The sequence below is a fragment of the Mobula hypostoma genome, chromosome 21, assembly GCF_963921235.1.
Source record: "Mobula hypostoma chromosome 21, sMobHyp1.1, whole genome shotgun sequence".
Classification (NCBI taxonomy): Eukaryota; Metazoa; Chordata; class Chondrichthyes; order Myliobatiformes; family Myliobatidae; genus Mobula; species Mobula hypostoma.
The window spans coordinates 42,194,496-42,222,493 of NC_086117.1; the positions used below are offsets into that span (position 1 = coordinate 42,194,496).

A 27,998-nucleotide genomic window follows, 5' to 3' on the forward strand; every position below is an offset into this window, starting at 1 on the left:
TTCCCCAACATCGGGAACAATCTTCCTGCATCTAGCCTGTCCAATCCCTTTAGGATCTTATACGTTTCAATCAGATCCCCCCTCAATCTTCTAAATTCCAACGAGTACAAGCCCAGTTCATCCAGTCTTTCTTCATATGAAAGTCCTGCCATCCCAGGAATCAATCTGGTGAACCTTCTTTGTACTCCCTCTAAGGCAAGGATGTCTTTCCTCAGATTAGGGGACCAAAACTACACACAATACTCCAGGTGTGGTCTCACCAAGGCCTTGTACAACTGCAGTAGTACCTCCCTGCTCCTGTACTCGAATCCTCTCGCTATAAATGCCAGCATACAATTCGCCTTTTTCACCGCCTGCTGTACCTGCATGCCCACTTTCAATGACTTACAAACAAGATCAATCATTACCATGTATACTCTCTGTATTTATAATTGTTTAATGTTTGTTTTAAAAACTCCATATTGTGTTGCTAGAAGAAAGAATATCATTGGTTATCTGAAATACTTAATTTTGTCTTGTGAAAGGGGTAGCTGAATTTCTGAGCTTTCTTCTAATTTTCTCCATTTATTTGTGTTTATATTTCCTTTTTTATATATGTTTTAACTTCATATGTGGTATAGATTATATTTATATTCATCCATTCAAAATGAACTACCCTTTTGTTTTAATACAGACAGACTGCAAGAGCCAACAAACTAGATTTACTCTAGGGCACTATCAGGTAAGCTTTACAAGATAGTATTTTGCACAAGAAGATATGGTATTGGTTTTGGGCTATTATTGGCACACGTACTGAGATACAATGAGAAGCATTTGCTTTGTGTGTCATCCAGACAGATCGTGCCATACATAATTACATTGAAGTAGTAAAAAGAAAACAGAATGACTTTTACACTCGCTTTGACTGACAGAATATGGAGGAACCTGCATGAACTCCTACAGCCCCTGAAACCCTGTGATATCAGTATCTGAGGCCAAAGTGAGTACATCCTTCAGGAGGGTAAAACCACAAAGCATCTGGTCCGGACAGTGTATCTGGCTGAGTACTGAAGACCTGGGTCGATCAACTGGCAGAAGTGTTTACTGACATCTTTAAACACTTGCTCTGGCAGTCTGAGGTACCCACCTGCTTCAAGCGGGCTTCAATCACACCAGTGCCCAAAAGAACATGGCTAATCTGCCTAAATGACTATTGTTCAGTTGCACTTACATCCACAGTGATGAAGTGCTTTGAGAGGTTGGTCATGAAGCATATCAACTCCTAACTGAGGAGTGACCTAGATCTGCTCCAATTCGCCTACTGTCACAATTGGTCAACAACAGATGCCATTTCATTGGCTCTTCACTCAGCTCTAGAACATCTGGACAGTGAAGATGCATGAATCAAAATGCTTTGAATTCCTTGGTGTTGTCATATCAGAGGATCTGTCCTGGATCCAGCATGTAAGTGCCGTTACAAAGAAGGCAAAGGCACACAGTGCCTCTACCTTCTTAGAAGTTTGCATAGATTCGGCATGGCAAGCTGTGACAAACTTCTATAGATGCACAGTGGAGGGGATCCTGACTGGTTGCATCACAGCCTGGTATGGAAACACCAATGCCCAAGGACAGAAAAACCTACAAGATTAACGGTTGCTTATTGGCATTCTTCAGTACATGAGTGTAAAGGAGAGGGAGAAGGAAATGATTGATACTCTGGATCCAATGCAACTTTTAAAAAACACAATAAGCATTAAAAAAACATAAATATAAAAGCAGTCCTATGAAAAAACAATGTACAAGTAACTGGTGTGTGTGTGTGTGTCTATATATATACACACACACACACACACATATCTACACACACACATACATATATACACAAGATTAGCTCGCATATAGACTGGGGTTGAAAATGCATAAAGTTACGCTAGGTGCAGGAGTATCTGAATGTAAGATGACTAGCAGGAAATGATCAGGTGACAAAGTGACTCTTGGCAAATGGAACTCTTTAGGTAGCAGGGCATATGAAACCTTGGGTGATGGGCTGAGTTAATGGGTGGAGGTGTTGATCAGCGTGACATCATGGGGAAGTAACTGTTTTTGAGTCCAGTGGTTCTTGCATGGATGCTCTTCCCTGATGAGAATGGGACGAACAGTCTATAAGCAGTTAAAGGTACAATTTAATGCCAGAGAAATGTATACAATATACTGAAATGCTTTTTCTTCGCAACCATCCACGAAAAACAGAGGAGTGCCCAAGAATGAATGGAAGTTAAACATTAGAACCCCAAAGCTTCTTCCCACGCATTAACGGCAGCGAGCAACAATTCCCCTCCCCACACCAGAAAAAATAAAGCGCACCCACTACCAGCACTCGAGCATGAGCCAAGCAATGGCAAAGACACAGACTTGCAGTTACCCCAAAGACTACATTGTTCACCCGATAATTCGACATGCTGCAGGCTCTCTTTCTTCTAATAAGGGAGAAAGAGATGACTCCATTTTCCAATGAGCGGGGAGACATAACAAACAACTGGCTGGTTTATGATGTTAAAAGTTCGTTACATCGCTTTTTTTGAGCTCTATGCCTGAAGATCGCAAAGATCCCGGGTCCCCAAGCACACAGCAGATGTTCCAACTCCCCCAATGACACACGGGTCTCCTGTAGCGACGCCGACCCTTGATCCGCCCGTCTCCAGTTCCTTGAGATCCCAGGCTTCTGAATCTGTGCCGAAATCTTAGGCCGAGACTTCAGCATGCGGAATAGCGGCTGATTGTGCAACCTTGAGAGCGGGTCCCATTCCTGCAAGGAACCGTAGTCAGCATGTAACTCCAGGTCAGGGTCTTCAAAAGAACCCTGAAAGGCAAAAGTAGAGATATTAAAGATGGAAATAGAGCTGTTCCGAAGATGCAAGCAAAGGAGTCGCCATTGGGCGCCATAAGTCGGTGGGATCTTTCGTGATATTGCTGGCCTTGATCCAGCACCCTTCTATATATGTATTCTTGATAGCAGGTAGGCTGGTGCTGGTGACACTCTGGGCAGCTTTAACAACCTGTTGTAAAACCCTCCTGTCCGCCACAGTATAGTTTCGGTACCACACAGTGATGTAGCATGTTAGGATGCTCTCAACTGCACATCTGTAGAAGGTCATAAGTATTGATAACCATATAACAATTACAGCACGGAAACAGGCCACCTCGGCCCTTCTAGTCTGTGCCGAACTCTTACTCTCACCTAGTCCCACCGACCTGCACTCAGCCCATAACCCTCCATTCCTTTCCTGTCCATATATCTATCCAATTTAACTTTAAACGACAACATTGAACCTGCCTCAACCACTTTTGCTGGAAGCTCGTTCCACACAGCTACCACTCTCTGAGTAAAGAAGTTTCCCCTCATGTTAGCTCTAAACTTTTGCCCTTTAACTCTCAACTCATGTCCTCTTGTTTGAATCTCCCCCACTCTCAATGGAAAAAGCCTATCCACGTCAAATCTATCTTTCCCTCTCACAATTTTAAATACCTTTATCAAGTCCCCCCTCAACCTTCTACGCTCCAAAGAATAAAGACCTAACTTGTTCAACCTTTCTCTGTAACTTAGGAGATGAAACCCAGGCAACGTTTTAGTAAATCTCCTCTGTACTCTCTCAATTTTATTGCCATCTTTCCTATAATTCGATGACCAGAACTGTACACAATACTCCAAATTTGGCCTTACCAATGCCTTATACACTGTCAACATTACATGCCAACTCCTGTACTCAATGCTCTGATTAATAAAGGCCAGCATACCAAAAGCTTTGTTCACCACCCTATCCACATGAGATTCCACCTTCAGGGAACTATGCAGCATTATTCCCAGATCCCTCTGTTCTACTGCATTCTTCAGTGCCCTACCATTTACCACGTATGTCCTATTTTGATTAGTCCTACCAAAATGTAGCACCTCACATTTATTGATGTGCTTAGTTCAGCTCTCTTCAGCCTCCTCTGAAAGTAGAGGTGTTAGTGGGCTTTCTTGACTGTGAAGAATGTGTTCTGGGACCATGAAATGTCTGAGATATGTTCTTCCAGGATTTTAAAACTGCTCGCGGTTTCTACTGCTGTGCCAACAACGTGAAGAGGGGTGTCAGTGGGGTGGATTTTCCTGAAGTAAATAACCATTTACTTTGTCTTGTTGATGTTTGAGAAAGAGATCATCTGTCTGGTGCCAGACCTCGAGCTTTTCCACTTCCTCTCCGTAGGCCATCTCATCATTGTTGATGATGTGCCCCACGACTGTCGTGTCAAAGTTCTATATATCTTTATTATTAAGGTACAAATTTGTCACCATATACAACTGGATAGATAGACACTTTATAGATCCCAAAGGAAATTACAGTGTCACATTACATTACATGTCCACAGATATACAAATATTAGAAGAGAAGTAAGAAAGAATAAAAACGCTGAGAATCTATAGAATAATAAAGTTAAAGAATCAATGAAAGACTGCACCAACTTGGGCATCCAAAAAGGATGCAAAAGACAACAAACTGTGTAAATACAAAAAGAAAAAAATAATAATAAATAAAAATACAATAAATACTGAGAACATGAGAAGGACAGCTGTCTGTATACCAGCTCTGCCAGAAGTGACTGCAGAACCTCTTTTGGAGCAGGTCTGAGCTCCAGCAGGACCCACAGAAGCTGATCATGCCAACACTCATCCGTCAAGGAAGCCCTCAGAGCAGCCTTTAAGGAGCGGTGAAACCACCCACACAGTGTGATGTAACCTAACACCAAGATTCTGAGTCATCGCGGCCCAAAGGTCTGAAAAGAATTGGAGACCGCGGTCAGAGAAAATATCAGATGGGGTGCCAAACCAAGGAACCCAGAGGCTGTTGAACATCCAAGCCACATCTGTGGCTGTCATTGATTCTAGTGGGACGACCCCTGGCCACTTGGTGGTACGGTCCACCATAGTAAGGTGTGTGAAACCGTAGGAGGGAGGGAAGAAGACCAGCAAGGTCCATGTTGACATGATCAAACTGTCACTCGGACCTCAAAAGGTGCCAGTGGTGCCTGAACATGATAGTTAATTTTTGCCTGCTGATACTCCACACAGGCTGCAGTCCAATCACACGTGTCCTTTTTGAGGCTGTGCCAAGCAAACTTTAGTGCAACCAATTTCTGTGAGGCTCTCCGGGCCAGATGCGAGAGGACATGCATGGAGTCAGAAAAGCCCAGCTCCAGTTTGCACACATGAAGGGGCGAGGGCGACCAGTTAAGACATCACACAGGAGAGAAACCCCAGCTTCCGTGAATTTCAGGCCCATGACTTTTGTTCAGTAAGCCTGGATCACTGGGTCAGTAACTTGCTTGGCTGCCATGCCAGCACAGTCAATCCGATGTGTACGGCCTCGAGGGCTGGCCATGAGAGGCAATCAGCCACAGCATTAATTTTCCCCTTGATATATTGTATATCAGTTGTAAACTATGTAAACCAGGTTACATTGCTTCCATGCAAACCTAAGGTCTGATATTTTGGCCATTGCATGCATGAGGGGTTTGTGGTCAATGAATGTTGTGACATGGTGACGCTAAGAAGAAAACAGAAATAGTGGACAGCCAGATAGAGACCTAGATGCTTCAGGTCAAACACGCTGTATTTCCTTTCAGGGGAACAGAGCTGCTGGCTGAAGAAGGCGAGCGGCTGCTACGTGCCTCCAACCAATTGTTCATACATAGAACCCACAGCATAGTCTAAAGTGTCAGTAGTAATGGCTATGGGTGCATTGGGGAGCAGGTCTACTAGTAGGGTCATGTAGAAAGAGCTCCTTCAGTTTCATCAGGTAGCCTGATCATGTTCGCTGACCAGTCAAGCACTTGCCTTTAAGTGCACTATACAGGAAGGAGCATAAGTTCAGCAGTGCGCAGAATGAAGCGGTGATAGAAATTTACCATACCTAAAAACACCTGTAGTTTTTTTTGGTAATGTGGGGCAGTGGGAAATCCATAATAGTGGCTACTTTTGATGGGTGGAGTTTCGCACTTTCTGCAGAGATGCAATAGCTGAGAAAATCAATGATTGACAACTCAAACTGGCATTTGGTAGGGTTAATAATCAACCCATGTTGGTTTAAGTGCTCAAAGTGTACGGAGATGAGATATGTTCAGATTTGTCTTTGAGGTAAACAAAAAGAAAATCTAAGTCTTTTACTAGAGTCCATCAGGCATTCGAAAGTCTGTGCTGCATTTTTCAGTCTAAGTGGCTTATGCTGAAACTCAAAAAGGCCAAACGGTTATCACAGCTGTTTTGGGAATGTCCTCCAAGCACCAAGGCACCTGATGATTGCCCCTAACTTGATCAACTTTGGGAAAAAAAATTAACTTTTCGGCTAAACGTGCCAAAAAGTCTTGAATGTGTGGGGCTGGGTAATCACCATAGGCAACAACCACCATTGGACTTGGGGACTATATAGACGAGTGAAACCTAAGGGCTATTCGACTGGTGATAATTCCTAGTCTTTCCATGTTGGCAAACTGAGCCTTTGCGATTGCCAGCTTTCCAGGGTCCAGTCTGCAGGCACAGATATGGACTGGCAGGCCATATGTGGGACCCCATGTTTTGCGACTGTAACGGAGAATGTGGGATTGGTGAGGTCTGGGAATTTGCCCAGCAGTTGAATAAGCTCACATGCGGTGGTGCATGTGCTTGACAAGAGTCGTGCGGAATTTATTGGGGGAGCATGGTAACGACCTGAAGTCCTCGACATCCACAAGCCAGCAGTTCTTAAGATCGACCAGCAGTCCTTGGACACTCAGGAAATCTACAATGAGCACAGGTCTAGCCTCTTTAGCCAGGATGGTCCCAAGTGTGATGTCGCCAGAATGTCACCCACAGTGTCCCATAGGTCTTGATCTTGCTGCCATTGACGGCTTCCAGTGAGGTTTTGTCACTCTTTGCCTTCTGATCAGTAGGCAATGCTGGCAGCACACTTACTTAAGCACCATGCCACACAGGAAATGTTCCCCTTAAAGGGTGTTGTAATGAACAGTAGACAATCCTGACAGCTGTAACCCACAGTGTTCACAGACCTCTGATGTCCCAATATGCTGCCACTGTTGAAGCTGCAAGGTGGTCAGCACTTCCTAGTGTTTGTACCAAAGCAAGCATGTTAAAAGCACAGGCCCAGCGTGGTCTATTTCACAGCCACGGGCATCCTTATGTCAGGGGCCTTGCTGACTGGGCTTACTGAGGTAGAGAAAGGAGGAGGAATGGTGCATTGCTGACCAGCTGAGTGTAAACTATCAGCCATTTTAATAAGCTCCATATAGTCCTTCACAGGTGCATTAGCGAAGGTTATGCAAACTTGATCAGGAATTTGCTGCATGAAGAGTTCTTTTAAAATAAAACAAGGATGGTGATTTCTCAGGAGAGACAATAGGCGGTCCGTTAGCTCCAAAGGCCTAGCGTTGCTGAGATTGGGTAAGGAGAGCAACTGTTTGGCATGCTCAGACTGCAATAATCCAAAAGGTGAATTTTCAGCAATCAGTATTTATCATGTTCAGCCAGGTGTTTTAGCAGACTCTCCAAACTGGACTGGTCATTCTGTGTTGGAATATGCACAGAGAGGGCTGTAGCTATGACTGGACGGCTGTCTGGTTTCACTACCCGAGTCAAAGAGATTGCTCCTGAATGCCAGTCTACACACTGTGTCATACACAGGGAAATGCTGGCTAGCCAAAAAATGTCACCTGATCTTAATGTATTGAGTGACATTGTTGAAATTATCAATCACGTCATAGCAAAAGCCCTTTACTCACGTCTGTGTTTAGGTTTTGGAGTTCAATGTGTTACGGGTTTCATTAAACAGAAAATGCCTCACTTTGTTTTATTTGCCAAAACCTACTTTGGTGACCCCGTTGCTCTAGGATGATTCCAGAGTTATAGAACATGTCAGCTGCTGGAGTTTTGGAAGCAAAATGCCATCACTTGGTTTGTACAAGCTGAGGCCCAGTTCGCTCTAAGAAAAATCACTGCAGAAGACACCAAATTTTACTCCGTGGTAATGTCTCTCAGAAATTCCGCGACTGTGAGAGTGGAGAGTCTGTTTGAGCAACTTTGCGAGGAAATGGATGCGGAGCACAAGCGCCTTCTCTTAGTCAGGTGGCTATCAAAGGGGAGAGCCCTGGCCAGGGTTTTTGAGTTAAGAGAGCAGCTACAGAGATTTCTTCCAGGAAAAGAAGTCACCAGTGGCAGCACACTTCAGTGACAAGGAGTGGATAGCAAAACTCGCTTATCTGTGTGACATCTTCAACTTGCTCAGTGAACTCAATTTGTCACTTCAGGGGAGAATGACAACTGACTTCAAGTTGGCAGATAAAGTGTCTGCTTTCAAAGCCAAACTAGGACTGTGGGGACAGTGAGTGGACAGGGGCATATTTGACATGTTCCCAACATTAGCTGGGATTTTGAGAGAGACTGAGGCTGCACCGTCCTTCTCACAGCTGGTGCACGATCACCTATCTTCGCTGTCAACAGAATTCGAGTATTACTTCCCAACCGCAAATGACCCAAGACGTGCAAAGGAATGGGTCCGTGACCCATTTGTGAATGTCCCCAGTGAATCATCCATGTCAGCGCAGGAAGAAGATCAATTCCTCGAGCTTGCAAATGACGGTGGGCTGAAAAGTATGTTTGACATAACATCTCTGCCGGCATTCTGGATCAAAGTCAAGGCTGAATATCCTGAGATAGCCACAAAAGCACTGAAAACGTTGCTTCCATTTCCAACATCATATCTCTGTGAAGTGGGGTTTTCTGCAATGAATATTGGTGTGTTGCAATGATTTTATATGTTCATACGAGGAAAATGTGCACTGTGTTTAATATCCAAAAGTTACCTAAACAATTATATAAAGTGAGAACAGGAGGGATGAAGGAACACAACCCTGGGCAGAGTCTGTGCTTATAGACATTGGATCGGACAAGTAGGAACCCGTCCTTACCTATTGCTTCCTTCTTGTCAGGAAGCTCGTAATCCACTGACAGACACTGTAGGGTACGGCTAGCTGGGTTAACTTACTGTGGAGCAACTCCAAAACAATAGTGTTGAAGTCAGAGCTAAAGTTCACAAACAAGATCCTCACATTGGTGTTGGGGGAGTCTAAATGGTGAAGAATGTAATGAAGGCACAAGTTAACTGCATCCCCAACTGATCAATTTTCTCTGTAAGCAAACTGTAGCAAGTCAAGAAGAGGATCAGTAGTGGACTTAAGGTTGGCCAATATCAATCGTTCGAAGGTTCTCGGTTAACTACTGAAGTCAGAGCCACTGGCCTGTAATCATTGATCTTGTCTTTCTTGGGAGCTGGAACAATTGTAGCAACTTTAAAGCAGTCTGGAACCCTGCATAATTATGTTTATGTTTTTATTTTTATGTTTATTTAGCGATACAGCACTAAGTATCCAGCCCTTTGAGCCACATCACTCCAGCAACCACTGACAAACCCGATTAACACTAACGTAATCACAGGACAATTTACAATGACTAATTAACCCAGGAAAACCCATGCATTACATGGGATCCACAAATGCACCGGAATTGAATTTTGAATTCCCGACTGCCCTGAGCTCTAATAATATTACACTAACTGCTCTGTTGCCGTGGCACCCATGTATCACAATGACAACATATTTCACGACATATGCCAGTGATGGTAAATCTGATTCTGTACAAGGTGCCAGTGGCTGATTTGACAGGTGAACGTGTGGCTTGGAGGAATGTTGACAAAAACCGACACAAGTGTAATTACTTCTAACGAACACTTTATTCTAACAGCAAACAAATGGCAACGTTGTGTGTGTGTATAACATACATGGCGAACTTAACCCTTAGCAGTCCGGGTGAATTCTGCCTAATGAAATTAAGGAGTGCATACACATTACGCCCCCCCCCACACCACCACCACCACCAGAATTCACCCTAGCAGACAAAGTCAAATGCGCAGAGGCCCGCAAATCTCAGCTGAACCTATTTCTGCCTTCGCAGGCAGATGCCAAGGAGGAAGAACAGTCAATGGCAGAAGGTCTGGAGGTGGGAAGCCAGCCCCTCTCCAGGGGCTGTGCCACTTTCACTGGAGAGTCCAGGTCCAAATGGGCAGGCTTGAGACGATCCACCGAAACACTGTCCGGGATATCGGCAAAGTCCAGTGTAAAAAAGCTTATCTCCCACTTCCAACACTTGGAATGGGCCGTCATAAGGCAGCCGCAGAGGACCCCGATGTCCATCATGATGCACAAACACATATTTCGCCTCCCACAGACCTGGCAACAGCTGTGACCGCAGCAGGCCATGCTGTGTTGTGGGCAATGGAGTGAAAGTTTTGGCACTGTCCATAAAAGCTGACCACTGCTGTGAAGAGGACTGTGGATGTTGGGAGAAACTCCCGGCATCTGTGGAGGTTGCCCAAAAATGAGCTCCGCAGAAAAGGACTGAAGGTCCAATTTAAGGGCTGCCCTCAGGCCCAACATGACCCATGGCAGTCTGTCCACCCAGCAACCATCACTGAGGCATGCACGGAGAGTGGCTTTCATTGAACGGTGGAACCGCTCACACAGACCGTTGGCCTGAGGGTGATGAGCTGTGGTCTGGTGCAGTTTGACCCCCAGATCATGGGAAACCATACACACCAAAGCTGGGATGTAAACTACATCCCTCAGTCTGAAGAGATATCCGAATGGACACTGAACCAAGTAATTCATATGCCAACAAACACTCGCGTGACCTCTGTGGCTGAAATGGAAAACAGTGGCACTGCCTCTGGCCAACGTGTGGTCGTAACAATGACAGTCGGCAGATGAGTAAACCCATGGCATGGGGGCAATGGGCCAGCCAAATCCACATTCACGTGGTCGAAATACTGCTTAGGGACTGCGAAAGGAGTTAAAGGAACCTTGGTGTGTTAATGAACCTTAGAGCGTTGACACGCTAAACAAGCACTAGCCCAGTCTGTCACCAGTTTCTGCGATGCCCTCCGCATCAAAAACACGCCACCGCCAACTCACTGGCACAACTGGCCTGGGTCACCCCATTGACACAGTAGTGAGGCGCCGCTGTCATCGAAAGCAACATCCACCAAGGGCCTCGTAGAGAGGGGCGCATGAGCTGAGTCACTTTGGGGACAAAATGGTGATAAAAGTTCACCATGCCCAAAATCTCCTGCCAGAGCCTTAATGGTGACTGAGAAGCGCTTAACAGCCTCAACTTTAGCAGCAGGGGAACTGTCCCTGCTGCACTTACGTGGTGTCTGAGGAAGTCAACCATGGGCAGTCCAAAGTAGCACTTCACCAGGTTTATAATAAGACCATCCTGACTAAGGCATTGAAAAGGGGTTTTCAAGTGTTAGGAGATGTTCGTTCCTAGAAGAGCTGGCCACCAGAATGTTGTCTAGGTAAACAAACAGGAATGGCAAATCCCTGAGAACACTGTCCATAAGACGCTGAAAGGTCTGGACCACATTTTTCAGCTCGAATGGCATTCAAAGGAACTCTAAATAACCCAAACAGTGTAGTAACGGTTTTAGGAATGTCATTTGGGTGGACAGGGACCTGGTGATAACCGCAAATGAGGTCCACCGTCGATAAAATAATTTTCCCTGCTAGATGGGCAGAGAAATCCTGGATGTGCGGGATCGAGTATCGGTCAGGGCTTGTGGTATCATTGAGGCAGTGTTAGTCGCCACATGGATGCCACCCCCCCCCCTGTTTTCACACGTTGTGGAGAGGGGGAGCCCTCGGACTGATGGACTGTTTGATGATGGCCAGGTGCTCCACGGCGTCAAACTCAGCCTTGGCGATGGCTAGCTTCTTCGGGGCAAGGGCATGAATGGGGGGGCCACTGGTGAGGATGTGGTGCTCCACCCCGTGTTTAGTGGTGGAGGAGGAGAAGGTGGGCTCAGTCAGGTCCGGGAACTCAGCGAGGAGGCGGAGGAAGGGATCGGAGGCCAAAAGGGCGCTGAGTGTGCCGGAGAGCGAGTAAAAAGTCTCTGCATTAACAAGGCATCAGTTGTGGGCATCAACAAGAAGGCTGTTGGCACAGAGGAAGCCGCCCCCAGCAGGGGTGTACTGCTGCCAACACAAAATTCCAGTGGAACTTCTGCCTGCTGAAGCACAAAGCCATCTCACGCTTACCAAAAGTCCGGATAGCTCTGCCATTTGCAGCCTTGAGAGACAGTTCATACTCCCCAGTTTGTATGTCCAGTTTAGACACGGGTAGGACGCTCACTTGAGCGCCCGTGTCACAGAGGAAACGGCTCCCAGAAACAGAGTCTGTAATGAACAACATACTACCTGACCTGCCTATGCCATAGCAGTTACCAGGTGCTGGCTGTTCCGTTTCCAAACGCCTTGAACCCGCAGAGTGGGTGGCACTTCTTAGTTCTCGGCCCAAACCTCGCGTGGTAGAGAATCACAGGGTAGGAGACCATCATTTAACCGTGGTGATTGTCTCATGTTCAGGTGGCGGTGAGGCAGTGGAGTCATCTAGCCACATAGTTGCTTAGGCCCTCTCTCCACCTCATCTAAAAAATATCTTGTCAGGCTGTCTCCACCCCATCTAAACCTTTTGTTCTGTGAAATTGCCAATCAGTATTAGGGAAGTTGAAGTCACTCAAGTCACCAACCCAGTTACTGCATCTTTCCAAAATCTGCCTCCTGATCTGCACCACAATGTCTCCGTTGCTGTTAAGGGGGCTATAGAATACTCCCAATTGAGTGATTATTCCCTTCCTGTTTCTTACTTCCTCGCGCACTGATTTAGTAGATCTCTCCAGGACATCCTCCCTTTCTGCAGCTGTGATAATTTCCCTGATTATCAATGCCAGAAAGGATTCCTGACACAGTATTTAGACAGGCCAACTAGGAGAAACTAAACTATATCCGGTACTAGGCAATCAATCTGTTAAAGTGACAGATCTCTCAGTGGGTTAGTAGCATTTTGGAGACAAAGACTACAACACCCTGGCCCTTAACATAGCCTTGCACAGGGATAGGAGCAGACAGTGTGGGGGAACATTTAACTGGAGGAGGGCAAATTATGCTGCTATTAAGCAGAACTTTGGGAGTGTAAGTTGGGAATAGATGTTCTCTGGAAATGCAGTTGCATGGGGTTTTGTATGGGTTTGTTCCACTGAGACAGAGGATTGGGAGACTTTTGAAGAGCAACAGAAGATAACTAAAAAGGCAATACGGGGGGAAAAGATGAGGTACAAAGGTAAGCTAGCCAAAAATATAAAGGAGGATAGGTATGTGAAGAGGAAAAAAATTAGTTAAGACCAAGGTTGGGCCCTTGAGGACAGAAACGGGTGAAATTATTATGGGGAACAAGGAAATGGCAGATGATCTGAACAGGTACTTTGGATCTGTCTTCACTAGGGAAGACACAAACAATCTCCCAGATGTAATAGTGGCCAGAGGACCTAGGGTAACAGAGGAACCGAAGGAAATTTGCATCAGGCACAAAATGGTGTTGGGTAAACTGATGGGACTGAAGGTTGATAAATCCCCAGGACCTGATGGTCTGCATCCTAGGGTACTTAAGGAGGTGACTCTAGAAATTGTGGACGCATTGGTAATCATTTTCCAATGTTCTATAGATTCAGGATCAGTCCCTGCGGATTGGAGGGTAGCTAATGTTATCCCACTTTTTAAGAAAGGAGGGAGAGAGAAAACAGGCAATTATAGACCAGTTAGTCTGACATCAGTGGTGGGGAAGATGCTGGAATCAATTATAAAAGATATAATAGCGGCATATTTGAATAGCAGTGGCAGGATAGGTCCGAGTCAGCATGGATTTACGAAGGGGAAGTCATGCTTGACTAATTTTCTGGAATTTTTTGAGAATGTGACTATGAAAATGGACTTGGGAAAGCCAGTGGATGTAGTGTACCTGGACTTTCAGAAAGCCTTTGATAAGGTCCCACATAGGAGGTTAGTGTGCAAAATTAGAGCAAATGGTATTGGGGGTAGGGTACTGACATGGATAGAAAATTGGTTGGCAGAGAGGAAACAATGAGTAGGGATTAATGGGTCCTTTACAGAATGGCAGGCAGTGACTAGTGGGGTACCGCAACGCTCGGTGCTGGGACCGCAGCTATTTACAATATACGTTAATGACTTAGATGAAGGGATTAAAAGTAACATTAGCAAATTTGCAGATGATACAAAGTTGGGTGGCAGTGTGAAATGTGAGGAGGATGTTATGAGAATGCAGGGTGACTTGGACAGATTGGGTGAGTGGGCAGATGCAGTTTAATGTGGATAAATGTGAGGTTGTCTACTTTGGTCAAGAACAGGAAGGCAGATTACTATCTGAATGGTGTCAAGTTAGGAAAAGGGGAAGTACAATGAGATCTGGGTATCCTTGTTCATCAGTCACAAAGTAAGCATGCAGGTACAGCAGGCAGTGAAGAAAGCTAATGGCATGCTGGCCTTCATAACAAGGAGAATTGAGTATAGGAGCAAAGAGGTCCTTCTGCAGTTGTACAGGGCCCTGGTGAGACCACACCTGGAATATTGTGTACAGTTTTGGTCTCCAAATTTGAGGAAGGACATTCTAGCTATTGAGGGAGTGCAGCGTAGGTTCACGAGGTTAATTCCCGGGATGGTGGAACTGTCATATGTTGAAAGGTTGGAGCGACTGGGGTTGTACACACTGGAATTTAGAAGGATGAGAGGGGATCTGATTGAAACATATAAGATTATTAAGGGATTGGACACGCTAGAGGCAGGAAACATGTTCCTGATGTTGGGGGAGTCCAGAACCAGAGGCCACAGTTTAAGAATAAGGGGTAGGCAATTTAGAACAGAGTTGAGGAAAAGCTTTTTCACACAGAGGGTTGTGGTTCTGTGGAATGCTCTGCCTCAGAAGGCAGTGGAGGCCAATTCTCTGGATTCTTTCGTAAAAGAGATAGAGCTCTTAAAGATAGCGGAGTGATGGGATATGGGGAGATGGCAGGAAAATGGTACTGATTGTGGATGATCAGCCATGATCACAGTGAATGGCGGTGCTGGCTCAAAGGGCTGAATGGCCTGCTCCTGCACCTATTGTCTGTTGAAACAGGGAAAGGGTTAGGCTGAAGGATCAGTGATTCATAAGGGAAGTGGAACGTTTAGTCAAGAGGAAGAAAGAAGCATACTTAAGGTTTAGGAAGCAAGGATCAGGCAGGGCTTTAGAAGTTACAAGGTAGCCAAGAAACAGCACAAGAATAAACAAGCAAGCTTGAAGGTGCATGAGAAGGCCTTGGCAAGTAGGGTTGGAAAAGAGTAAACAGGTTTTGGGCTGAGAACCTTAATCAGGACTGAAAAGGAAGTGGAGGAGTCAGAATAAGAAGGTAATGGTAGGGGAGGAAGAAGTACAAGGTGGTAGGTGATATGTGAAACCAGGAGGTGAAGTAAAGAGCTGGAAAATGCCAGAAACATCGACTTGATAGTCTTTTTTCCCATAGATGCTGTCTGGCCTGCTGAGGTCTTCCAGCGTTTTATGTGTGTTGCTTTGGATTTCCAGCATCTGAAGATTTTCTCGTGTCCTTAATGAATACTTTGCTCTTGTATTCACCAGTGGGAGGGCCCTTTACAAGTGTGAGATCTGGGTAGAAAGGCCAATATGCTGGAACATGTCGATCACTGCATCATGGTTGAAGGATGGTTGTAGTTGGGAGCTGAATGTCCAAGTTTACACATTGTATCGGAAGGATAGGAAGGTAGGCAGAGAGGGTGGCGTAGCTCAGTGGTTAAGATTGGCATCAAATCAGTAGAAAGATATGACATAGGATCCGAAGATGTTGTATCCTTCTGGGTTGAGTTAAGAAACTGCAAGGGTAAAAGGACTGATGGCAATTATATACAGGCCTTGCAACAGTAGCTGGGATGTGGACCACAGATTACAACAAGAAATAGAAAAGGTGTGTCAAAAGAGCAATGTTACGATAGACATGGGAGATTTTAACATGCAAGTTGATTGGGAAAATCAGGTTAGTAATGGATCTCAAGAGAGGAAGTTTGTTGAATGCCTACAAGATGACTTTTAAGAGCAGTTTGTCGTTGAGCCTACTAGGGGATCAGTTATACTGGATTGGGTGTTATGTAATGAACTGGAGGTGATTAGGGAGCTTAAGGTAAAAGAACCCTTCAGAGCCAGTGATCATAATACAATTGAGTTCAACTTGAAATTTGATAGGGAGAAAGTAAAGTCTGGCATAGCAGCAGTTCAGTGGAGTAAAGGAAATGACAGTGGTATGAGAGAGGAGTTGGCCAAAGTAAATTGGAAGGAAATGCTGGCAGGGAAGACAGCAGAGCAGCAATGGCGTGTGTTTCTTGGAAAAAATGAGGAAAATGCAGGACAGATATTTTCTTAAAATGGAGAAATACTCAAACGGCAAAATAGTACAGCCGTGACTATCAAGGGAAGTCAAAGCTAGTATAAAAACAAAAGAGAGGGCATACAACAAAAAAAAAGTGGGAAGATAGGGGATTGGAAAGCTTTTAAAAACCTACAGAAAGCAACCAAAAGAATCATTAGAAGGAAAAAGCTGAAATCTAAAAGCAAGCTAGAAAACAATATCAAGGTGATAAGTCAAAGTTTTTTCAAGTATATAAAAAATAAGAGAGACGAGAGTGGATATAGGATTTAGAAAATGAAGCTGGAGAAATAATAATGGGGAGACAAGGAGATGGCAGATGAACTAAATGAATATTTTGCATGTCTTCACTGTGGAAGACACTAGCAGTGTGCCAGATATTGTGTGTGAAGGAAGAGAAGTGAGTGCAGTTACTATTACAAGGGAGAAGGTGCTCAAAAAGGGTACATAAATCACCCGGACCAGATAAACTACACCCTAGGGTTCTGAAAGAAGTAGCATTAGAAATTGTGGAGCCATTAGCAATGATCTTTCAAATCTAGTCAGATACTGGAGAGTACCCCAGTGGCTCCCCCTTAATAATAAGTACTCCTTTTTGAGTACTGTTGGGGGGGGGTGGTGACGACCTACCTGGGGGGAAGCAACAGTGGTCGCACCTCTGGCTCAGAAGGGTAGGGTAAGGAAGAGGATGGCAGCAGTGATTGGGGACTCTGTAGTTAGGGGGTCAGACAGGCGATTCTGTGGACACAGGAAAGAAACACGGATGGTAGTTTGTCTCCCAGGTGCCAGGGTCCAGTATGTTTCTGATCACGTCCACGATATCCTGAAGTGGGAAGGAGAACAGCCAGAGATCGTGGTACATGTTGGTACCAATGACATAGGTAGGAAAAGGGAAAAGGTCCTGAAAACAGACTACAGGGAGTTAGGAAGGAAGTTGAGAAGCAGGACCTCAAAGGTAGTAATCTCAGGATTACTGCCTGTGACACGTGAGAGTGAATATGGGAATAGAATGAGGTGGATGATAAACGCGTGGCTGAGGGATTGAAGCAGGGGGCGTGGATTCAGATTTCTGGATCATTGCAACCCCTTTTGGGGTAGGCATGACCTGTACAAAAAGGACAGGTTGCACTTGAATCCAAGGGGGACCAATATCCTGGCTGCAAGCTTTGCAAAGGCTGTTGGGGAGAGTTTAAACTAGAATTGCTGGGGAGTGGGAACCAAACTGAAGAGATGGAGGAAGGGGCGGTTGGCTCACAAATAGAGAAAGCTTGTAGACAGTGCGCAAGGGAAGATAGGCAGGTGATAGAGAACGGATGCACTCAGACCAGTGGTTTGAGATGTGTCTATTTTAATGCAAGAAGTATTATGAACAAAGCGGATGAGCTTAGAGCGTGGATCAGTACTTGGAGCTATGCTGTTGTGGCCATTACAGAGACGTGGATACTCAGAGAGCTAGGCTTTAGGTGTTTCAGAAAGGACAGGGAAAGAGGCAAAAGAGGTGGGGGTTTGGCACTGCTGATCAGAGATACTGTCACAGCTGCAGAAAAGGAGGAAGTCATGGAGGGATTGTCTACGGAGTCTCTGTGGGTGGAAGTTAGGAACAGGAAGGGGTGAATAACTCTACTGGGTGTGTTTTATAGACCACACAATAGTAACAGGGACATCAAGGAGCAGATATGGAGACAGATTCTGGAAAGGAGTAATAATTACAGGGTTGTCATGGTGGGATATTTTAATTTCCCAAATATTGATTGACATCTCACTAGAGCAAAGGGTTTAGATGGGGTAGAGTTTGTTAGGTGTGTTCAGGAAGGTTTCTTGACACAATATGTAGATAAGCCTACAAGAGGAGAGGCTGTACTTGATCTGGTATTGGGAAATGAACCTGGTCAGGTATCAGATCTCTCAGTGGGAGAGCATTTTGGAGATACTGATCACAATTCTATCTCCTTTACCATAGCATTGGAGAGGGATAGGAACAGACAAGTTAGGGAAGGGTTTAATTGGAGTAAGGGGAAATATGAGGCTATCAGGCAGGAATTTAGAAGCATAAATTGGGAACAGATGTTCTCAGGGAAATGTACGGCAGAAATTTGGCAAATATTTAGGGGATATTTGCATGGAGTTCTGCATAGGTACGTTCCAAAGAGACAAGGAAAAGATGGTAGGGTACAGGAACCGTGGTGTACAAACGCTGTTGTAAATCTAGTCAAGAAGAAAAGAAAAGCTTACGAAAGGTTCAAAAAACTAGGTAATGATGGAGATCTACAAGATTATAAGACTAGCAGGAAGGAGCTTAAGAATGAAATTAGAAGAGCCAGAAGGGGCCATGAGAAGGTCTGGATGGGCATGATTAAGGAAAACGCCAAGCCATTCTGCAAGTATGTGAAGAGCAAGAGGGCAAGATGTAACAGAATAGGACCAATCAAGTGTGACAGTGGAAAAGTGTGTATGGAACCGGAGGAGTTAGCAGAGGTACTTAATGAGTTCTTTGTTTCAGTATTCACTACAGAAAAGGATCTTGGCGATTGTAGGGATGACTTACAGCGGACTGAAAAGCTTGAGCACAAAGACGTTAAGAAAGAGGATGTGCTGGAGTTTTTGGAAAGCATCAAGTTGGATAAGTCACCAGGACCGAATGAGATATACCCCAGACTACTGTGGGAGGCGAGAGAGGAGATTGCTGAGCCTCTGGCGATGATCTTTGCATCATCAATGGGGACAGGAGAGGTTCCAGAGGATTGGAGGGTTGCGGATGTTGTTCACTTGTTCAAGAAAGGGAGTAGAGACAGCCCAGGAAATTATAGACCAGTGAATCTTACTTCAGTGGTTGGTAAGTTGATGGAAAAGATCCTGAGAGGCAGGATTTATGAACATTTGGAGAGCCATAAAATGATTAGGAATAGTCAGCATGGCTTCGTGAAAGGCAGGTAGTGCCTTACAAGCCTGATTGAATTTTTTGAGGATGTGACTAAACATATTGATGAAGGTAGAGCAGTAGATGTAGTGTATATGGATTTCAGCAAGACATTTGATAAGGTACCCCCATGCCAGGCTTATTGAGAAAGTAAGAAGGCATGGGATCCAAGGGGACATTGCTTTGTGGATTGAGAATTGGCTTGCCCACAAAAGGCAAAGAGTGGTTGTAGACGGGTCATATTCTGCATGGAGGTCAGTGACCAGTGGTGTGCCTCAGTGATCTGTTCTGGGACCCCTTCTCTTAGTGATTTTTATAAATGACCTAGATGAGGAAATGGAGAGATGAGTTAGTAAATTTGCTGATGACACAAAGGTTGGGGTGTTGTGGATAGTGTGGAGGATTGTCAGAGGTTACAGCAGGACATTGATAGGATGCAAAAGTGGGCTGAGAAATGGCAGATGGAGTTCAACCCAGATAAGTGTGAGGTGCTTCATTTTGGTAGGTCAAATATGATGGCAGAATATAGGATTAATAGTAAGACTCTGGGCAGTGTGGAGGATCAGAGGGATCTTGGGGTCTGAGTCCATAGGTCACTCAAACCTGCTGTGCAGGTTGACTCTGTGGTTAAGAAACCATATGGTGTATTGGCCTTCATCAATCGTGAGATTGAGTTTAGGAGCCAAGAGGTAATGTTGCAGCTATATAGGACCCTGGTCAGACCCCACTTGGAGTACTGTGCTCAGTTCTGGTCACCTCACTATAGGAAGGATGTGGAAACTATAGAAAGGGTGCAGAGGAGATTTACAAGGATGTTGCCTGGATTGGGGAGCATGCCTTATGAGAATAGGTTGAGTGAACTCGGCCTTTTCTCCTTGGAGTGATGGAGGATGGGAGATTACCTGATAGAAGTGTATAAGATGATGAGAGGCATCGATTGTATGGATAGTCAGAGGCTTTTTCCCAGGGCTGAAATGGTTAACACAAGAAGGCACAGTTTTAAAGCGCTTGAAAGTAGGTACAGAGGAAATGTCAGGGGTAAGTTTTTCATGCAGAGAGTGGTGAGTACATGGAATGGGCTGCCGGCAACAGTGGTGGAGACGGATACGATAGGGTCTTTTAAGAGATTCCTGGATAGGTGCATGGAGCTTAGGAAAATAGAGGGCTATGGGTAACCCAAGGTAATTTCTAAAGTAAGGACATGTTCGGCACAGTATTGTGGGCCAAAGGACCTGTATTGTGCTGTAGATTTTCTATATTTCTGAAAATAATTGGACTCTGGCAAGGTGCCAGAGGACTGGAAAGTTGCAACTGTCACTTCATCTTTAAGAAAGGAGGAAGGCAGCAGAAAGGAAATTATAGACTAGTTCGCCTGACTTCAATGGTAGGGAAGATGTTAGAGTCCACTGTTAAGGATGAAGTTATGGAGTACTTAGTGACACAGGACAAGATAGGACAAAGTCAGCATGGTTTCCTTAAGGAAAAGTCTTGCCTGATAAACTTGTTGCAATTCTTTGAGGAGATTACTCATAGGATAGATAAAGGGGATGCATTGGATGTTGTATATTTGAATTTTCAGAAGGCCTTTGACAAGGCGCCAAACATGAGGCTGCTTACCAAGTTAACAGCCCATGGAAAGTTACTAACATGGTTAGAGCATTGGCTGATTGGTAGGAGACAGTGAGTGGGAATAAAAGGATCCTTGTCTGGTTGGGCTGCCAGTGACTAGTGGTGTTCCGCGAGGTTCGATGTTGGAATCGCTTCTTTTTATGTGTGTATCAATGATTTAGAATATGGAATAGATGGCTTTGTTGCCAAGTTTACAGATGATAGGAAGATTGGTGGAGGGGCAGGTAGTGTTGAGGAAATAGGTAGGCTGCAGAAGAACTTAGATTAGGAGAATGGGCAAGAAAGTGGCAAATGAAATACGGTGTTGGAAAATGCACGGTCATGCACTTTGGTAGTAGAAATAAATGTGCAGACTATTTCCTGAATGGGGAGTAAATCCAAAGCTCTGAGATGCAAAGGGACTTGGGAGCCCTTGTGCAGAATACCCTGAAGGTCAACTTGCAGGTTGAGGAAAGCAAATGCATTGTTAGCATTCATTTCAAGAGGTTTTGAATACAAGAGTTGGGTTGTGAGGCTTTTTAAGGCACAGGTGAGGCTTCACCTTGAATTTTGCGAATATTTTGGGCTCCTCATCCAAGAAGAGATGTGCTGGCATTGGGAGAGGGTCCAGAGGCAGTTCACAAGGATGATTCTGGGAATGAAAGAGTTATCATACAAAGAATGTTTAATGGCTCTGGGTCTGTACTCACTAGAATTTAGAAGGATGGGGGAGGGGGGATTTCATTGAAACCTTCTGACTGGTGAAAGGCCTAGATAGAGTAGATATGGAAAGGATGTTTCCTATGGTGGGGGAGTGTGGGACAAGAGGGCACAGTCTCAGGATAGAGGTGTGCCCATTTAAAACGAAGATGTGGAGAAATTTATTTAGTCAGAGAATGGTGAATTTGTTACCACAGGCAGCTGTGGAGGTCAGATTGTTGGGTGTATTTAAGGCAGAGATTGATAGGTTCTTGATTGGACACAGCATCAAAGGCTACAGGGAGAAGGCCAAGGAATGTGGTTGAGGAGGGGATGAAAGGATCAGCCATGATTGAACGGCAGAGCACACTCAATGGGCTAAATGGCCTAATTCTGCTCCTATAGATATTAAGAAAGCAGATGTACTGAAACTTTTGAAAAACATTAGGATAGATAAGTCAGATGTGATATGCCCCAGGTAACTATAGGAAGCAAGGGAAGAAGTAGCTGTGCCTTTGGCAATGATCTTTGCATCCTCACCGGGCTCAGGATTAGTCCAGAGGATAGGAGGATGACATATTATTCTTTTATTCAAGAAAGAAAGAATTGTTGAAATAACTCTGAGAATTATAGATCAGTGATTCTTGTGTCAGTGGTAGGCAAACTTGGAGAGAATTCTTAGAGATGGGATTTATGAGCACTTGGAGAAGCGTAGTCTAACTTGGGATAGTCAACCTAGCTTTGTGAGGGGTAGGTCATGCCTTACGAGCCAGTTTTAATTTTTTGAGAAAGTAATGAAACAAATTGATGAAGGCAGAACCATGAATTGGTGTATAAGGATCTTAGGAATGTGTTTGACAAGGTTCCCCATGGTAGTTTCATTCAGAAAGTCAGGAGACATGGATCCAGGGAAACCTAGTTGTGCAGATTCAGAATTGGTTTGCCCACAGAAGGCGGTAGTAGATGGAGATATTCTGCCTGGAGATCAATGACCAGTGGTGTTCCTCAGAGATCTGTTCTGGGATCCCTGATCTTTGTAATATTTATAAATTACTTGGATAAAGAAGTGGAAGGGTAAGTTAGTAAGTTTGCAGATGACAAGAAGGTTGGTGGGGTTTTGAATAGTGTCAAGGGTTGTAGGTTAGAACAGGACGTTGATAGAATGCAGAGCTGTGCTAAGAAATGGCAGATGTGATTCAATATGGAAAAGTATGAAGTGATTCACTTTGGAAGGTTGAACTTGAAGGCAGAATACAGGGTTAATGGCAGCATTCTTAGTGTGGAGGAACAGAGGGATCTTGGGGTACACATCCATAGATCCTTCAAAGTTGCTACGTAAGTTGATAGGATGGTTAAGAAGGCGAATGGTGTGTTCATTTGTCAGGGGATTGAGTCATACAGAAGTACAGCACAGAAACAGGCCTTTTGGCCTATCTATCCATGCTGAAACCATTTAAGCTGCCTACTCCTACCAGGACCGAACCCCTATCATCCATGTACCCATGCAAACTTCTCTTAAGCATTGAAATCAAGCTAGCATGCAACACTTGTGCTGGCAGCTCATTCCACACTCTTTCAACCCTCTGAGTGAAGAAGTTTCCCTTCATGTTCCCCTTAAACTTTAACCCTTAACCCTTGACCTCTGATTGTAGTCCCACCTAAACTCAGTGAGAAAAAAAGCCTGCTTGCATTTACCCTATCTATGTCACTCCATAATTTTGTATATCTAATTGAATTCAAGAGTTCAAGGAAATGCTGCAGCCTTATAAAACTCTGGTCAAACGACTCCTGAAATATTGTGTTCAATTCTGGTTGTTTCATTACAGTAAGGATGGGGAAGCTTCAGTGGGTGCAGAGGATATTTACTAGGATTGGAAAGCATGTCTTTTAAGGTTAGATTGAGCAAACTGGAGCTTTTCACTTTGGGGAAAAGGAGGATGAGAGATGATTTGATATAGGTGTTCAAGATGTTAGGAGGCATAGATAGAGTGGATAGCCAGCAGCTTTCTCCCCACAATGGAAGTGGCTAATATGAAGGGGCATAACTTTAAGGTGTTTGGAGGAAAGTTTAGGGGGATGTCAGAGGTAGCTTTTTTTAAGTGAGTAGTAGGTGTGTGGAACATACTGCCAAGGGTGGTGATAGAGGCAGATATGTTTGGGACACTTGAGAGACTTAGATAGGCACATGGATGAAAGAAAAATGGAGTGTTATATGGGAGGGAAAGATTAGTTTAACCTTGGACTAGGTTAAAGGGTCGGTACAACATTATAGGCTGAAAGGCTGGCACTGTGCTGTACTGTTTTATGGAGTCTCTACTTACAGCTAGGAACTTAAAGCTCACAGTCATTTCTGCTTCGGTCTCATTGATTCAGACAGGACGGTGCTCCATCCCACTTCCTGAAGTCAGTGACCAGCTCCTTCATTTTGCTGACATTGAGGGAAAGGTTGCCTTGACACTATGCCGCTTGACTCTTGGGATTCAATATCCACTATAAAAATGCAGAACTGATTTTCTTAACTCCTAGAGGTTTAGTAACTCTAATACACAGTTCCTGGGACTCCCTTCTTAATTTTTAAGTCAATTTATGTTAGTGACAGGAAATTTAGATTACCATTAGTGTCAGAGTATGGAAAACTCCTAAGTAAATATGAGAAAATGTTACTACAAGTTGTTTTATATTTGTAACACAAATTGTTACTTGCATTGGTTAATCCTCAAACTCCTATTTATAGACACTTCTGTGCCTGTCATCACTTTATGAACATCTAGTCAATTTGTGTATATAAGCTACCTTATGTGTTTATATTTATTAGCTTTTTTTTTATTCTTGTGTTCTTTATTTTATTGTAGTTTTGTGCTGCATCAGATCCAGAGTAACAATTATTTTATTCTCCTGGTATGGGTTATGATCTGGTCTGGGTTATGATCATTTATTTTAAGGAAAGGTTTACTTGAATACACAAGTTCAGTGGAAAGAGATGACACTTATTTGAAGGGCTGAAGTTGATTACTTGAGAAGCAGGTGGAAGTTGAGGATTTAAAAGGAAACCCAAGGTGAGTAATAACAAGGTAGGACAGCCAATATCAGGAAGCACAGTTATGGGTGGAATCAAATTAATTTTTCAATGTTTTCATCTGTAGTTTCAGCAGGCTGCGTGTTGTCTAAGCAAGACCTGGGCCTGCATACTTGTATGTGTAAACTGATAATCTAGCGCTTTGAAGCAACTTATATCATGTACCCCACTGTTTGCAGTTGTTTTCACAAACACCTGAAGTTCAAATTTATTGTCATTCAACCATACACATGTATAACAGCAAAATGGAACAATGTTCCTCCGGTCCAAGGTACACAAGGTACATATAACTCATACACATAACACCAAGTTTCCTATACTGTAAACCATCAAAGCTCAGGGCAGTGAAATTTATTCACTTGCTTTTTTATCAATGTCTTTTTGATGTGAGGAGAGAAGGGAATCTCCTCACCTGGTGACTCCTTCCCCTTTCCCTTTCTCTTGTGGTCCACTCTCTTCTCTAATCAGATTCCTTCAGCCCTTTCCTTTTCCACTTATTGCCTCCCAGTTTCTCACTTCATCTCCCTCCCCTCACCGAACTCCACCCATCACTTTCCATCTTGTACTCCTTCCCCTCCCCCCACCTTCTTATTGTGGCTGCTTCCCCCTTCCTTTCCAGTCCTAATGAAGGGTCTCAGCCCAAAACATCAATGCTTTATTGCTTTCCATAAAAGCTGCTTGACCTCCTGTGTTCCTCCAGCATTTTGTGTGTGTTACAACAAATGAATGTAATTCTGAACCTCTTTCAATTAGGCATTGGATGTGGACTTTAAGTATTCTGAGGAGCTGTTTGATGAAATTGATGATGATGACAGTGCCAGCCTGTAAGTACTGTAATTTCATGTACAGTGTATAAATAAGTGAGCAAGATTTAAAAGCATCATTGACCATACACCAGCCAAGAAAATATATAGTTACTGAGTTATTACAGGACAATGCTGTTCATTGTAGTTTCTTTGATAGATGTAGAGAAATAGCTATGTACAAATCATTTACATAATAATCACGTTATGTAGATGGATGTAAATAGCCACATCTACATAACAATGTGATTGTTAGGGCAAAATGAGGAAAAGAATATTAAACATACATTCTATAGATGCTGGAATTGTGAATTATAGAGTAACAAATGTAACCCCGCTATTTTAAAAAGCAAGGAAAGGAAAAAGAGGGAACTGCAGTCTTGTAATTTAAGGTCATTGGTAAAGCAAATGCAGGAATTTATAATGAAAGACAAAATAACTGAACATCCCAAAGAATAATATGGATTTGTAAAAAGAGAGTCATGCCTGAATAATTTGTTGGAGTTCTTTGAATATGTGATTAATAGCATAGAACAATGTGCTACAAAGGGTGAGGAAGGCACCCTTTCTCCCCGAGGAGCAGGCACTCTGGTTGCAGCTCATGTGAGGAAGACTCTAACCAGGGTCAGCTCGCATAAGGCTGTGGGACTTGATAACACACAGGTGTCCCCCCGCTTTTCAAACGTTCGCTTTACAAAACCTCACTGTTACGAAAGACCTACATTAGTTCCCTGTTTTCGCTTTCAGAAGGTGTTTTCACTGTTACCAAAAAAAAGCAGCACGCGATAAAAGGCAGCACACACCCCGAGCAGCTGCTCTCCCCAGGAACTGCATTTTAGCCAGCATTGCTTAAACATATGCCTATGAGCAGCCGTTTGCAAGATGAGTTCTATGGTATCGTAAAAGCCTAAAAGAGCTCGTAAGGGTGTTACACTTAGCGTAAAACTAGACATAATTAAGCGTTTCGATCGTGGTGAACGAAATAAGGACAAAGTGAGTTTGGCTTGTGGAAGCTGACGAACATGATGTTGAAGAGGTTTTGGCATACCATGACCAAGAACTGATAGATTAAGAGCTGATGCAATTGGAAGAAAAAAGGATAACAATCGAAACCGAATGCAGTAGCGAACTGAACGTGAAGCAACTGCGAGAGATTTTCGCGGCAATGATAAAGTGCGACTTTAATTTTGAAAGGGTACATAGGTTTAGGGGGTATTTGCAAGATGGTTTGAGTCCTTACAAAGAACTGTATGATAGAAAAATGCGCGAGGCTCAGCAGTCAAGCAAGCCTTCCACATCAGCCACAGCAGACGACGAACCTCGACCTTCAACATCGAGATGGGCAATCATAGGAGAAGATGAGCTGCCTGCTCTAATGGAAACAGACGACGAGATGACACCCCAGTGTCCCACCACCCCAACACCCAGCCGCAGACAGATACCGATTCGTGGAGAATGCAGTGGTAGTCAGGAGGCACACAGCACATCTTTAAGAAAAAAGCCGAAATAAACATGCTAATTAATTAGGTGCCGCACCACACGCAATTGTCAGCCCAGATCAGAGACGACGCAATCGGAAATCGGCACTGATCTGGGCCGACAATTACGTGCCAGGCGGTACCTAATTAATTAGCATATTTACTTCGGCTTTTTTCTTAAAGGTGTGTTGGGTGCCTCCCGGCTACCACTGCATGCTTCGCGGCAATGTATCAGTCAGCGGCCTAGAGGGTGGGGGGGCCACCCAAACTGCGACTCATCATCATCAGTGTGCTTGGCGCTGAACCAATTCCGGTAAGTGATACTACACTGTACATACATTATTTTGTACTTTATATAGGCTATGTATTTTTACGTGTTATTTGGTATGATTTGGCAGCTTCATAGCTTAAAGGTTACTGGAGAGCGCTTGCGCCATGTTTTTACCAACAGCACTTGCATGAGATTTTCTTCCGACGGCACTTGTGTGAGATTTTCGCTACGGAGAACAGTGCAGTAATGATTGTGGAAAAGTATTTCTACTTTATATAGGCTGTGTATTTATCATATCATTCCTGCTTTTACTATATGTTACTGTTATTTTAGGTTTTATGTGTTATTTGGCATGATTTGGTAGGTTATTTTTGGGTCTGCGAACGCTCACAATATTTTCCCATATAAATAGATGGTAATTGCTTCTTCGCTTTACGACATTCTGGTTTACGAATCGTTTCATAGGAATGCTCTACCTTCAGATGGCAGGGGAAACCTGTAGTTGGTTGGGTGCTGAGGGACTGTGGAGCCCAGTTAACTGAGGCTCTAACAGACATCTTCAAAGTCTCTCTGTCCACTGTCTCCTCAAGGCTTCAAGACGACCACCATCATCCCAGTGCCCAAGAGGTGACAGTAACCTGAATCAACAACTACTGGTCCAATGGCACTGACCTCAACAGAATGAAGTGATTTGAGCAGCTAGTTATGGATCGCATTAAACCATAGAAACATAAGAAATAGGCGCAGGAGTAGGCTACCCG

General features: G+C 44.1%; 1 protein-coding gene across 1 annotated transcript in view; it reads left to right on the plus strand.

Moving 5' to 3' along the window:
- LOC134359668 (uncharacterized) overlaps window positions 1-27,998 on the plus strand; it is a 67,203-nt gene that overhangs the window by 31,516 nt on the left and 7,689 nt on the right. Inside the window, exons 10-11 of the mRNA XM_063073169.1 lie at window positions 674-721; window positions 25,439-25,509. Coding sequence (XP_062929239.1) covers window positions 674-721; window positions 25,439-25,509 — 119 coding nt within the window. The remainder of the gene's footprint in view (window positions 1-673; window positions 722-25,438; window positions 25,510-27,998) is intronic.